Source organism: Tenrec ecaudatus, chromosome 2 (assembly GCF_050624435.1).
Source record: "Tenrec ecaudatus isolate mTenEca1 chromosome 2, mTenEca1.hap1, whole genome shotgun sequence".
Taxonomy (NCBI): Eukaryota; Metazoa; Chordata; class Mammalia; order Afrosoricida; family Tenrecidae; genus Tenrec; species Tenrec ecaudatus.
The window spans coordinates 278,281,112-278,296,855 of record NC_134531.1 but is presented as its reverse complement, the minus strand read 5'-3'; the positions used below and the strand labels follow the sequence as shown (position 1 = coordinate 278,296,855).

At 36.8% G+C, this 15,744-nt stretch overlaps 1 protein-coding gene across 2 annotated transcripts in view; it reads right to left on the bottom strand.

The window, feature by feature from the left end:
* USP25 (ubiquitin specific peptidase 25) overlaps positions 1–15,744 on the bottom strand; it is a 168,194-nt gene that overhangs the window by 30,845 nt on the left and 121,605 nt on the right. For both annotated transcript variants that reach the window (XM_075542462.1, XM_075542463.1), the window contains one exon: positions 8,056–8,195. In XM_075542462.1, the coding sequence (XP_075398577.1) occupies positions 8,056–8,195 (140 nt within the window). The remainder of the gene's footprint in view (positions 1–8,055; positions 8,196–15,744) is intronic.

The window sequence follows — 15,744 nt, the reverse complement described above, 5'->3', positions numbered from 1 at the left end:
AGGCAATATATTTAGATCATTGCTTAAAGACAAATTAAATGGTGAGACTATTGATTTTGTATTTGGATTTTAGCTCCAAGTTTATCTTTAGCTAAATTCTACTGGTTGACTCGTGTTTGAAATAATAGCCATCACAGTGTGTAAATATTTGAAATAAAAAGTCATGAATTTCTAAGAAAAAAAAAAAGAAACAGATGGGAATATAATTCACAAGATAGCTGATGCTGTGGTCAGTGAGATAAGACACATTTCTTCAGATTTACACAGTTACAAACCTCCACTAGATGGCAGTACATACAAAAATAGGCAAAGAGTTTCCCACTAACGTCCCAAAGCAGAAAATGTAGCTAGGTGCTGTATGTACCACAGGACATGAAAAGGTTAAAACGGGGCTGATGACAACATACCGTGGAGAGTTTTCGAATTGTAATGCCAAATGAAAGGAGGCCCTGGATAGCACAGGTGGTTAGGAACCTGACTGAAAATCTGGCAGCTCCAACTAACCTATGGGTGTTGCAGGAGACGGGTCCGCTTCTGAAAGCTATAAGGAGTTCTGTGTTACACACAAGGAGGTACACAAACCAGAATCAGCTTGACGGTCAGAAACAATAACTATGCCAAAGAAAGAGTGGAGGTTACTGTAAGTGAAATATATTTCAATACAGGTGCTTAAAAAATTTTTTTCAAGATATAAATGGTGTTTTTAGAGTGTTCATGAGTGTGAAAATATTACTGTAGCAAAAATATGGAAAAGATCTGGTATTATAGGGAAAAATGACCTAGTCCTAGAGCAATGTTTCAGCTTGATGGTGGTACATGTGTTGGCATGACTAAGATATTTAAAATTATGAGGGAAAAGGTGGTTATGAAACAGAACATTTAAAGTACATAGCAATAAATTACTGAATATATCAAAACATGAAGAATACTTATAGCAAATAAAATTTCAAGAAAAAAATATAATATGAACTAGTATAATTAACAATGTGGAGAAAATAAATTACCATTATGCAGTTATATTTCTATATTACTAATTTCCTTTTATTTTCTTAAAATAGAAAATATGTTTCTATTTTATTTTATATCGATATTTTGTTTATATTTATTATATAAATAGATTATATTTTACTAATTAATCATATGCAAATACAATCATTATCAAATTATCTGGATTAAAATAAAATGTCAGTCTTGTATATATGTATGAAAGAACACTCCCCTTCTTGTGTCAACCCCTTCTCTCCCCCCAAAAATCTGGTAGTTAGCCATGTCTAAGATAGGAAAGAAAATTATATAGGTAAATGAGATTAGGTGAAGAAATAAAGCATTTATAAAGAAGAAAAGTGAAGAAATAAAGCATTTTAAAAATTTTAATTTTAAAGTACGAAAATGAAAATGTTAGTTGTACCTTAAAGAACCCTGCTTCAGGACCACACCTGTCATACACACTCCTGGATTTACCTATCGCCATGATAATACCTTGCATGTTCGGTGTCGTCATGATCTGCCACAGGGATTTAAAGTAAGAGTTTTTGAATCGTTAACATAAAAATAAAATAAAAAACCAATTAATTTACATGCAAGATAAAAGCTCTTTTGTGTTTCACATGGCCAATGTTGCATTTTTTTTAAAGTATAGCAATGGATTTGTTATGCATGTAAGTCTCTTTAAAGCCATCCACACAGGGCCACAGCTAGGTCATGGGTTGCCTTTATGCAAACTGCAAAAAGGCAACCTGTGAATTGAGAAAAGTTTATTCAGTACTCCTCTCTGGACAGACAAATCCAAAAAAATGTGTTTGTAAGAGTGAGTTCAATTTTAACTCCACTTAGGTCTTTTGGCTGGGTAGCCCTGCACAACTGTAAAGCCCACACATGTGTAAGCAGCAGCCCTGTATCCATAGGAAATAATTTTTAACGTTCCAAGGCACATGCACTGTTAAATGTTTGATTCTTTATTTAAAAAAATCAAAATGAAACAAAAACCCACAGCTCACATGTTCTAGCAGCATAAGCATTTGCATGAAAAATACTACATGATAAATCACAATTCCACTTCATTAAATGCCAGAAGGTACACTCTAAAAATACACACTTCTAACACTTAGCTGCTTGATCAATAAATATTTTTATTAAAAACAGGTCACTTTCTCTAATTTTCAAGAGCTAATAACATAATAAGTTCCTTGGAAAATGTACTACTATTAAAGCACTTCTTTGTCTTCACAGTAACTTATTCTCAGTTGTTTATATTTTAAAATTGTTGCAAAGCAAATGGGTTCAATGCCCTATGAAGTTAGTTATCTTCTTAGAACAAGCCAAGACATTACACACATTATATCATCCCTTGAAACTTATTAACTGTATTTAGTTGGAGGTAAACACTGAACATGATATCTAACGTTATATAAGCAAAAAAAAAAAAACAACCTTCTGACAAGCCGCTATCTCATTAATCTTCTTCATGTTATTTTGATAGCTCATGTTTTCATATGCCAGCATGGTGAAATTCATTGTCATTAGAAAAGTTTTGATATCGGGGACTAACAGTTTTTAATAAATACAACTTTGGAGTAAATCTGGGAAAAAGTTACCTGGAATATTAATTTAACATATGTTCAATTTTCATTTATCTATTCCAGTAAAAAATAATAAATGAGAGAATCCATCAAGTTTTTTCTCAAAGGTTCGCCCTCCCCAATACATGGTCTTTTATTTTTTTTAGTATTCAGAAATGGCTTTCCTAACATTAAAAAAGAATAACCCTAAGCATCTCAGAGAGAACGCAGAAAAATAGAAATAATATGATGGACCAGGATAACAACATTTTCATTTGGATTCATAAGAACCGTATCTTTAGAAGTGAAACTACCTCCATGTTGTTGAAAAGCTCTCTAAATCCAGTAGTAAGAAGAAACAGCATGAGGCACTGCCAACACCTGTCCGCCTTCAGTAATGCCAATGAATCATCTGATTCACAGGCCCGCAGAAACAGAAATAGAGATTACCTACTTTGCATTGATGCTGTAAGATTGACTGGATGAATAATGAGCCAACTATTATATAAATTCAAGTAGGGCAAAAAAGGAAAACAAAATGCTCAAAAGTTTATAAGTAAACTGAACAAATTCTATTCAAAGTCATTAACCTGGGTGTGATCTATTTTCTATATTCCAGAAACATAGACTTATCCTTTTGTTAAATTATTTAAGCTTTGTAATTCAATTTGCATTTAAAACCCAAATTCCTGTTAGCAGTGGGTCAGTGAATTTCAGACTGCTGACGGCAGGCAGAGCTGTAAGTTACGTGCGGGAGATGTAAATGAGAGGTGCACGCATGCCCACGGTACTTTTCTTGTTATCAGTACACACACACACACACAAGAAAGAACAATAAGGAGGAATGGTGCAGAGGGCTGTAACAAAGGTACCTCGTCATCATAACCTCCCTCCTTTGACTCAATCATAAATGTCCCTACAGGAGGAATTGCCACCTCTACAACTTGCTGGTTAGAAGGTGGTTGGCTTGTGGCATTTTCAGGTTTCTGCAGAAAAAAATCAGTATCAACGTGAGAAAAGAGAACAATGGGAACACCACGCTGGCATGCACAGACTGCCTAGTTTCCTAAAATATAGGCATCAGTGGAGCCACCTGAGCGTGAATATTGGAGGCCAATGCATCAATCAGGTAACAGTAAAAAAATCGACAGCTTCCTTTTTATCTCCAAACACAATTATTTTCCGATCCCCAAATCATTTTAGACTCCAAATCCTTACAAATAAAAATTACTGATACTGTATTTAGTAAAGTTGTCTATATTTCTGATGGTCAGGTTAAAAAGAAAACAAACCAAATAATTCCAAACAGGCCTCATTCCACTGAATAGATTTATAACTATGTATGTTCCCATTTACCTCTAACACAGCTTCATTTCAGTGTGCACTATAAAGAACAGTTTTAGAGCCGTCAGGATGGCCGCGCGGTCTAAGAACAGTTTTAATAAGTACAAAAAATTTCCCCAAGTACAGTTCTGACATAAAGTAGACATTTTTACGTAGAGTAAATTAAGGGATTTTACTTCAATCTGAAATATAAGTAAAATTCAGAACATGAATATCTTCTGGTTTCCCAGAGGGTCAATGTCAGTAACTCAACAATAAAGGAAAACTAATGGCTAAGACTGGTATATTTTTTAAAAGTTATATTTAACCAAAGCTTTAGAAAAGTTTATCTTACTTCCTTTAGATACTCAAGTCCTCAGATGTAAATAGCCACCTTGTGTAGCTATTGTGACCATGAGGGATAATAATCAACTAACACAATGCCCTGTATTAGCAAATATTACACTATACTATTGTATTGTGCTACTTTTGATTCCTGTACTTAAATTTTAGCTCAAATAGGACTATCACATCGATCCACTAGGCACATGCTTGGGCAATGATAAACTTAATGAGACATTTTAAAGTTTTCCAGCATGTAAAAGAAAGGTTTCTGAGGTAAATTAAGGAATTGCTTGACTTTCCAGGGAAGAATTTACTCACTTCCAAGTCAATCCAAAATAATAGTATGCTAAAAACAGAAAACATAAACTTATTTAATTAAACTAACAACTAAGAAATGTATTATGTTGAAAACTGATCCTTTAAAGAAAAACAAACATATTTATTCCCTTTGAAAAAACAAAACTGCATTTAGGGAAAAATATTTCGCAAATCTTTTCAGTTACTACGGAAGAGTTTTAGCAGTACAAGGCTGATCACATGGTGAAAAGTGAAAAAGGAAAGCTTGGATCACGTATAACTCTGAGGTATCATTCATTCATGCATTCAGCTGGATTATCCTCAGTGCTATGTAGCTGAGTCTGACTCACAGTGACACTACAGGACAGGGCAGAACTGGCCCCCTCCTGCGGAGTGGCTGGTGGATTCAAACTGCTGACCTTGCAAGTTGGCAGTGTCATAAGCCACAACATGATCAGGGCTCATCTGGTTAAGCTAAGGTAATCCTAAACCACCACTACATTTTTCCCCCACAAAGAATTTAAGGGTGATATTTTTGGAGTTTGCCAAGGAAAATATTACTATATGCATATTGATTTTTTTCTATTTCTGACAGGTCCTTCACAAACAGTTTACGAAAAGCTAACATTGATCGATCAGTGCTATAACAAAATTTTCAGTTGTTATACAAAATAATGTCTTAATTAGTAAAATTTTAACTGTCCAAGTTAAAAATAATAAATAAATAAATGGTCTCATCAGAGTTGTTAGAAAGTTTTTTAACTATAGTTCCTTTGGCCAAAGACCTTTTAAAATGTCCCAGCCTTAATTCAATAACTCAAATATGGTGGATTATTTCTAAAGAAATAATCAGAAATATGAACATTTTTATTTCAAGAAGATCATAAGAATATAAAAGTAAAAACAAATATGCAATAGGGAGAGAGGTAAGTAAATAAGAATTTAATCATTCAATGGAATAAGATCCAGTCATTAAATTATTGTTATAAAATATGAATAACAGAAAGATACAGTGATAAGATTAGGTGAGTCAGAAAGAGAAGGCAAGATATAACATTGCATATTTCATAAGCCAATTATGCAAAATAAATCCCAAACTTGTACATACAAATAAGAGTGAAAGAACACATACCAAGATATTAACAATGATTACGTTTGACAGTGAAAATGTGTATTCTTTCCTGAGGTCTACTCATGAATTTTTCAAATACTGATGACACTCTTTCAAAGTTCAAACTATCAAAACATTTGGAAAATCCACCGTCTCTGTGACTCTAAGCTTTCCAGGAAGTTCTTATACTGTAGTTGGAACTTAATAACATTCTATTTCTAACATAGTTAAGGTTTTAGTCAAGGAAAAGAACTAACAACTATTTCGTTATGTAGCTCCTACACCCAGGTTCTTTCAAAAACCCAGAGCATCTGATTCAGCGTAAGATGTTTCAGCCTACACAATTAAGGCTCTGTGCTATCGGATTGCATGAGAAGAGCCAAACCCAAGCGATTACTAGGATCCTGAAGGACTGCCCGGGCGCGGGGCTGGTGCAGTGGTTAAGCACTCAGCTGCAAACTGAAAGGTCGGCAGTTTTAAGCCATGAGCTGTTCCACGTGGAGAACGATGTGACAGTCCACCTCCGCATAAACGCTTGCAGCCTGGAAACCCTGTGTACACTTCTTCTCAGACCTATAGGATTGCGGTGACTTGGAATCAGCTCAACTGGTTTTGATTTTTTTAAAACATTTGGCCATGAAACCAAGAATCACAGGCCTCTTCAGACAAAGAAACGATATGAGTACATCTGTATACATTCTGCAGATTCATAGAGACAATAGACCAACCTTGGGCCCCATTTAAAAGACAAACAAATGAGAAAAACGCGTGTCATATTCTCTCCTTAGCCTCTTCCTTTCTTGTGTGAGTGACGGTTGGTCATTTACAAGATGGCATCCTTAAAAAGGAACTAAGGAATCAAAATTTAAGTGCTAATTTCTGGGAATTTAAATCATATATAAGTAGGAAAACAAAAAAATAACATATATATTCAAGTATAGGCTGGGTTTTCTTTAGCACATTTTTAATGCAGTTTCTGTGGTAAAATTTGGTGCATCAGTGGATATTCGGTCGGCCTATACCCGAGTATATACAGTGTAAGTCTGTTATGTTTTTGTATTTCTTCTGATTGGATCTAAATGGATATGCCAGGCATACCGTACGCTCTAAAAACTCACTCACATCACGCTCACTGCCATCGTCAATTCCAGGTGGCAGTGAGCCAATGTAAGCTCTAACAGACAAAATCCCTATCGGCACAGGCCCTGGAAAAACGTTTTCCTATCAGGCAAGAACGTGTCTCTTACCCCTACCTACCACTCTGCATTTCCTTTTGCCAGAGGGCATTCCTCTTCTGCCATCTCCCAAGAAACAGATCCCACAGATTCATTGAAGGAAACATGTTCCATGAAATGGTTTAGCGCTAAGAGATGTTCATCAAAGCTCACTTGAAGTCTCTGAGGTATTAGTTTTATACAATGTTTGGAATCTCAAAATAATAAATCTAAGGACAGTAATCTATTGTTGGTGGTTATTTTGTTTGCTTTGGTAAGATGATGTATTAATATACTTTCCAAAATTTCCCAATATAAAAATAAATTAAAAATTAACATCTAGTTAACAGTTTATCAGCATCATGAACAGAATAATCTATTTATTGAAATGTATGGTTAATTAAGATCTCACTGAGTTAAAAGACCTCATTGAAATTAACATGCTAAAGTCACTTGCATAGCATAAAATTCAGCAACCTAAAATTTTGAGATACACTTTTCTTTCCATTTCTCTGAGAGGGGAAAATGCAAATGCTTAAATTAGCTATCAGGAAACCAGCATTCGGATTGACTGCTTGGCAGACGTGAAAAAGTAAGATAAACAACCATGGCACCTGCTTCTGCAGTTCTGCATTCCTGAAACACATACTTTTGCATAACATATCAATAGTATCACAATTTGAATGTGCTTAATTTAATTCAGTGCTATAGACACACACAGTATATTAAGATGAGAATGCTCGTTTTTATACGGGGAACTCCACTGAAATATGTATAAATGACTTCAGTAAGATCCTATAGATCCTGTTAATATTATTCTCAACCCAGAGCACCTAGTAATTTTATTGTCAAACGCATTCACTGAATTTAAAACTTTAAATTCCTCTAATGTAATGAAGCTTTAACTGGAGAGAGGGTTAAGAAGACGGAATGCCTGATAAATATTCTTTCAAAGTTTCAAACTCTAATGGTCAATGGCTTTATGATTTCCCATCAGCCGCTAAGAGGAAGCCTAAGCCATCCGTCTTCATACTTCCTGTTTAGAAAGCCACAGCCTGGGGCTTAGGTGACTGTCCACTGTCACTTGACCCTGCATCTGACTCGCAGGCAGATGGCTCGCTACGACACGCCTCTTCACCCTCCAGTCCGTCCCTAGCAAATGCTGCCCACGTGGCTGTGTTCAGAGAGCTACAAGAAAAGTTCTTACCAATTGCAAAACTGTTTCAGGGCTTTTATCTTCATGCTCGTGTGACGCCTTGGTGATCACTCGAATCGTGTCTTCTTTCAAGTGCTTTGAGAAATCACTTCGCAACGGCTGCTCTAGATAGTCTGCTCCTCCTGTTTGTGCTTCATGAGAAAAGAATCAATTGTGTATCTAATATAAACCAATGAGAGTCTAAACTAAGATGAATCTATATTCTTTATTTCTATTATTCTGATTTATACAACAACCCATTTCACTCTACTCTTTAAACTAAAATAATCTTCAAAATAACTATCAGAGGATAGATCCTGACGTGTACTTTCATTGTGCATTATTCTTAAGGATTCCTTCAGGTCCTTTTTAAAAAGAGGTCCAAACAAACCACTGGCTTCTGAGATCTGCAGGCTACTTAGATTCAAGGCAGAGAGATCAATTGAGAAGGCTATCATGAGGGTATAGGGACCCCACAGGAGTAACTTTCAAAACTTTCTTAAAGAGCACAGGATGTTCATGGGGCTTCTGATGAAACAGTTTTACCACCCTGAAAGCAGAAGAAATGGATGGTGACATTAGCCAGTCTCAATGGGATCACAACAGACTCCTGAGTAGAGTGGGAGAAAAATGTGGAACAAAGCTCAAGACCCTAACAACAAGAGGCCAGGATGACTGATCTGACACAAACTGGTGAAAACTGGAATCCATGGCCTTCATCATTAACTGGCAGGAAAAAGAAAACTGCATTCCTGAGGACAAAAGTGAGCGGAATTGAGATAAGGATTTTTTTTCCCCTCCCCATTGTAATACTGACTCTGCAGGTAGCAAGGCTTTTGTGAGAATTTTATTGGAAACTCTAACCCAATCCCTTCTACAAACTTGATCTTGCCCTCCTACCCTGGACTATTTTTGTTCCCCAAACGCAAAGAACATTTTAAAGGTATATATTTTGATATAATTTAAAATCAAAGAGCTTTGAATTCTTTAGTAACAGGTTACAGAGATAGAAAAACTTCAAAAGTATGTAGAGCTAGTGGAGACTATGCTGAAAAACAACAACACATTTTAATATCTGTGTATAATAAAGATTTTTATGATTTTTAGCAATGCTTTAACTTATCCTTTTTTATAACTCCAAGCTGTCCACTAAAATTAAGACTCTTTTAATTAATAGTACACTCTGAAAGGCCAATAATGTACTCATTATAAAGTTCATTTTATAGACAAATTCAAAATAGATCATGACCTGAAGGGCTTCACATTAGTGCGGTGGTGATCCACCTTCCTCATGCCACGACCCTTTAATACAGTCCCCTCATGTTGTGGTGACCCCCAACCATAATATTATTTCATTGCTACTCCGTAACTCATTTTGCTACTGTTATGAATCGTACTGTAAATCATAATGTGTTTTCCGATGGTTTTAGGTGACCCTCATGAAAGGGTCATTCACACCCTCCCCCCCAAAGGGGTCATGGCACACAGGTTGAGAACCTCTGCATTAGTGGATGTCTGCCTGTCTCACGGAATCATTTTGTGCCATTCATCCTTTGCACAAAGGGACACATGCAGGCATGTCTATGTTTTGGTTGGGGCTTTACTAATACACCAAATATGGGTGTGCCCTTCAAATCCTTCCACGTACTTTTCTTCTGCCTGTATTCTACCTACTCTCTCTCACTCCAATAAGTAACCTCAGCTTGTCCTCGTACAGTGCCACTTCCCTATGAAATACTTCTGATTACTCCAGACTAAGCCCACTAGTGATAAAGTTAGAGGGCAGTTTCTCAGCTTCAGCACTACTGATACTTTGAATTGAATAATTCTTTGGTGTGGAGGGCTGCCCCTCCCTCCAGCATCCACCCACTAGATGATAGTAGTACTACCGACTCTCTGTCATCTCCCCATGGTGTTGCTAGATATTATTATCTGTCCTCTATACAGAAAAGTCACTCAAGATGACAGTACCACTCTAGAGTCACTTAGTTCTCTTCCATAGCATTAGCAGAATGAAGACATAATTACTGTTGAAGTATTGGGATAAAGGTCATATCACCTGCTAGACTACAAGAAACTCCAGGCCAAGGATCCTGAGTAAATTGATCGATACATCATTTATAAATGCTTATGAAGAATAAGAAAGTACACTAAATCTTCTATGATGCTACTGGAATTGGATAAGTAAGTCCTTGCTCAGCTACCTGGTGGGTCATAACAGGACTACTCATCCTATCCATTATTCTAGTAGTTATAAAAATTTCTCAAAGTTAAATGTGATTAAATATGAGTATTGTTTTAAAGTACACGTCTAGTCATTTACTTAGCTCACAAATGCGAATTAAACATTGAGATGCCAGGCAGTGGAAATCCAGTTGTGAAGAAAATAGCCAGCCATTGACCCATGAAGCTTACAGTTAGTTATGGAGCAATCCATTAAGAAAGATTCATATCCATTATAATGAATTGTGATATACTGCATTCAAGGACCAAACTGGTGGTGTTAGTGAATTTAGATTGTGGAATATGGGACACAAGACCTTCAGGCTGAGGGATGGCTAGGTCGTTTTGTCAGCTGGGAGAATGACGAGCCCAGGTAGCAAGCGTGGGCCGATCCATACAAGTCTAGAGTGGCTACAGCACACGCAGAACAGTAAGAGAGACACAGAAAGAGGCGATATAAGTAGGTATAAACTCATGAAGGGTCTTTAAGGCACATGAAAATGTTGAGAATAACAAGTGAAAAAGATTTTAAATATCATGACAACATCGCAACTTGAGGTTTTTCTTTTGGTTATTATTTTTAAAACCATTTTTTATTAAGTTGCGAAGACTGAATTAGAGAGCTGAGTAAAACTAGAGGTCAATGAAGGGATGAGAGAAATATAGGCAAGAGTCAATGGTACGTGGGTAACAGAGCAACAATAGACAAATAAATGACATTCAACGACTATAAAGGGGCTTTTAAAGTTTGTGGAGAAGGGAAAGGAAAGATAATGGCTTTTGTCCATAAATGTTTTGAATCCCCCTCATAACATGGACAGAAAGCTTGGAGACTAGATATAAAAGATGACTTATAGATTATTGGCATCACTCACTAGGACTATAGAGGTGAAGATATTTATATAATAGGGAAATCTTACTCAGTGCCATTGAGTAGATGCCAACTCGCAGCGACCCTATATAGGGCAAGGTAGCACTGCTCCTGTGGGTTTCTGAGACTGCACACCTGAGGGGATTAGAGAGCCTCGTCTTTCTCCCAGAGTGGCTGGTGGTCTCGAAAGGCTGAGAAGCAGCCCAGTACATAATCACGATGCCACCAGGACTCAGACAAGGAAGCCGAGGGGTGAGAAAACCTGTAACATGCACAACGAAGGAAGAAGTTAAAGAAGATACGCGTTCTCAGTTGTGTACTGCATGCCTCAGAACTACAATATTCTTTCGGTTTTTAAAATACATAAAATACCCCCCAAAAATGGGGTTAACTCAACCTCAGAGGGCTCCATTTTGGAAGGTTTTGTGATAGATGGCTTGATAATTACATAATTTCATGTCAACTTGATAAATAGGTTGTAAGGGTGGCTTCCAGCCTGTCAATCAGGTCATAGGCTAATGCCCCATGTGGGCATGGGCTTCTCATAAGGATTCTGGGAGTTTTCATCTCTTCCTCCCTGGAAGCAGGGCGGACACACACACACACACTCTCTCTCTCTCTCTCTCTCTCTCTCTCTCTCTCTCTCTCTCTCTGCTTCACATTCCTGTTGAAAAGCCACATGGAGCCACGCTGATGGCCGTCAAAGTCCTGGAAATGCTTCCACCACCACTGGACCTACAAGATTTTACACTCACCAGCCTGTGATCCTCCTGCATTCAGCATTATCACATGTGCGGTGTGAGTGAAGAGTAATGTGTGGGCTAATATCAGACTTATAGTCTAATATCATCAAACTTACGGACTTGATCTGGACTGGGCTGGGATGTTTATTGATGCATAAGTACTTCTTGATATAAAGTTCTCTCTTACACATATATCTGTGCCTCTGATTTGTGTGTCTAGTCAGCCAGGGCTAATACAGTGGCTTACAACAAATTTGCTTTAAGGTCTTAAGAGAAAGAAACTTCTTGATGATAAAGCTTTTCTTTGCTCGTCCTTTCTGTGTTTCTTGCCACCATAACAGAGAAAATGTCAGAGTGATTTTAAAAGTGAACTTAAAGCTCAATTAAAAACCACCCCATTGGGGCTCAATGACCTTACAGGACAGGGTAGGACTCCGCTGCAGGTTCCTGAAGCAAACTACTCACAGGGCTCATAGCCTCATCTTTCTCCTGTGGAGGCGCTGGAGGGTTCGAACTACTGAGCTCTCTGGTTAGCAGCCTAATGGGTAACGCACTGTTGTCACTGGGAATTCTTGAGCCTAAAGCTATCAAAGCAAACAAACTCACTGCCATCCAGCCAATGCAACCCTGTAGGGCAGAACAGAACTGCCACTGGGAGCTTCACAGACTGTAACTGTGACTCTTCATGGGAGTAAAAAGCTCAGTCTTTCTCCCATGGATTGGCCGGTGCTTCTGAACTGCAGACGGTGTGGCTTGCAGTCCAAGGCATAACCACTCCACTACCACAGCTCCTCCTAAAACTCTAAGTATAAAAAAAACAAAACAACAACAAAAAACCTATCTGATCTGACATTTCTTTACAGTGCCGGGGAGGGGGTGTGGGGGTGGAATCTAATCAAATCCATTTTAAATCACCGGGGCAAAGAAGTCTTCCCACATACGTATCTAAGCCCAACAATGGGACGAGTAGTGCAGCGGGATGCTGCCTAAAACCTAGAAGGATGCCAAACCCCGCGAGACTGCAGCAACAACTGAGACCGCATTCACGGCCTGCTTCTCCAGTCTGTGCCGCTGTCAGCACGAAGCGAGCTACTAAAGTTAAAACCATTTACTTACTCTAGGAAATGGTCAATAAATATCCACTTGACTATAATAACAATAAAAATCCACTCAATTCTAATAATAATCTTTTAAAAATCGAGCAGTTTCTGTTCAGAGTGACCCTGTAGGGACAGGGTAGAACTGACCTTCCAGTAAGCAGCCAAGGAGGCCAAAGAGCTACTCTCAAGTATAACACAGGGTGCTAAATACAATAACAGGGTTACACATAAGAAACTTTAAAAGCACTGTGGACTCAATATACACATGACGGAAGATGGTGCATACTAAGAAAGACTTTCTAGAAGACATGCCAACTGAGCGGCATTTTGCAGGATTTTCAGAGAGGATTATCTTCCAGATGGAATAGCATATACAAAAGTACTATAAGGACATAACAAGGGATATGACAAATTTGGCAGTAAGAATAAATTAGTATTTGGATGAAGAAGATAACAGTTGATACAGAGATTGCATGAGAGAGATTTGTTGAGACTTTGGGATAGGAGAAAAGTCTTAAACAATAATTAAAATGTTAAGAATACTAATGTTAAGAGGATATTTTTCAAATGACGTTTCATGAGTAATGCCATAAGAAAAGGAAGATCCCCTAAATGTTACACAGAAATGGGGAGTAACCCACTTTAGATGAAATTCACAATGCTAACAGTAATGTAATGTTGGAAAAATTTCATCAGTCAAATTATAACAGAGCATCTGCATACACAAAATACGAAATTTTGGCTTCACATTTTGTTAAACCAAAAGATTAAAAACATGTTTACTAAATAAGCAAGCTAAATAAGAAAATAAGAAATGCTTACATACTACCCAGAAGAGATAATTCAGTTTGGTTTTTTTTTTTTTTCTAACAAGGGTCTTGAGTATTTTTGGAGTAAGATGAGAATACAAATACAGTAACATCCAACTCTTCTTTCATCAGGATAATGTCTCTGTATAACTAACATATCCTAAATCTAGGCTGCCACACTAGGGTATACCTCAGAATTATGTACATCTGTTTTTAAATGCTTATTCAGGACCCTTCCTCCAAGAGTTTCTGAGTCTACCATATCATAGGCAATCTTAGATGGAGTACACCCTTTGTGCTCAGGAAAAATCTGGGTGATTCTGAAGGGCGAATCCTGAGTAAAAAACCACTACTTAGAGAGTCAAACAAAAATGTCCAGTTAAGTTTTTCTTTGTAAAAGAACATTTAGAAAGATAGCACAAGATGGTCCAATTAATAATTTCCCAATACTTAATACATATTTTACTTCCAGTGAGACAATGAATGGGACTCAGATTTCTTGGTCACATGTCAGCAAAATAGGGCAACATACTAATTTGATAAGTTAATATTCTTATTTGGAATATAATAAGTTAATATTCTTATTTGGAATACTACTCAGAACATAAGTAAATATTCTTATTTGGAATACTACTCAGAAGAAATTGGAGTTTAAAAGTGTTGGCATTATGGCTGTATTAGGAAGATTTGCAGGAAGGTAAGATAAATCACTCTAAAGGATTTTAAGGCCAAGGTGTCCCTTGGTTATTTCTGCCTGATCATAACACCTCAGATATTTATATGCACGTTCTCTCTGAAATGCTAAAAGTATTATAACAAGTTAGACAAATTGCTTATTTTGAAAATGCAAAAGAAATGGGAAAATTCTGAGGGAGGGCACTGAAATAAAATTTTCTACGAATGATAAAGCGGTTCCATAAACAATGGCGATTTCTCTTCTTCAGTGGTGATCTGAATGAGTTTCTTAACATGAACAATGAGATAATGTTAGAAATAGAACTCTTTCAAGCAAAATTCATCCTACAATTATACCTTATAAATTCGATTTCTATTAACCAAACAAAAAGCATATTTCCATAAATAAAGGACAATAAACTTAGTCTGAAAAGATAATTAGAACATAATAGTTCTATGTGAATTAAGCACTTTCTTTTTTTTGTCTTTAAGTATTCTGATTCCTTTCAGAAGTGTATCTGTATACCCTTCATGACAATTTTAAATACTCAAAAACACTGCAGGGACTGCATGTCGACTCATAGGGACTCTTTTAAGATCAGATAGGAAACTGCCCTGGTGGGTTTCCAAGACTCTAACTCTTCATGGGAATAGAAAGCCTAATGTTTCTCCCCGGGGGAGGCAGGTGGTTTTGAACTGTGGACCTTGCAGATTCCAGCCTAATGTGTCCTAGCCCAATATGCTACCAAGGCAATAAAAATGAATATAAAAAATATCTACATATTATCTATTTTAGTTTTAATTTCAAAACATTGGAATTATTTAACATTTAAATTCAAAACATGATAGAAGTAAAAAATATTGGTCAAGAAAAGACAAGATAACAAAATTAAAAGGCTAGGCAAAGTTGACTAATCTTTATCATATAGAAATACTCATAGGAAATATATTATCAATTTGAACTAGTAAGAACAAATAGTTTAAGTCTGATTAGAATTTAGGAGAAACAGACAGGGAAGAGAAGACTATAGAATTTAATAGTTTGATACCACAAAATCTGGATGAATCAAAAAAACCTACAAATGGAGGACTGACCCATGTCTCAGTACCACTACTTCTTAAACCAATTATATAATATCTTCCTCCCATTAATAGTAGGATGAGAATGGCAAATGCAAATGGAGTACGTGAAAGTTCAGGGAAGAAAACCATAGTAGCTTCATCTCGAAGGAGTTGTGGGAATGGTTTGGGAAGAAGGATCTGCTTCTAAGACAATGGAA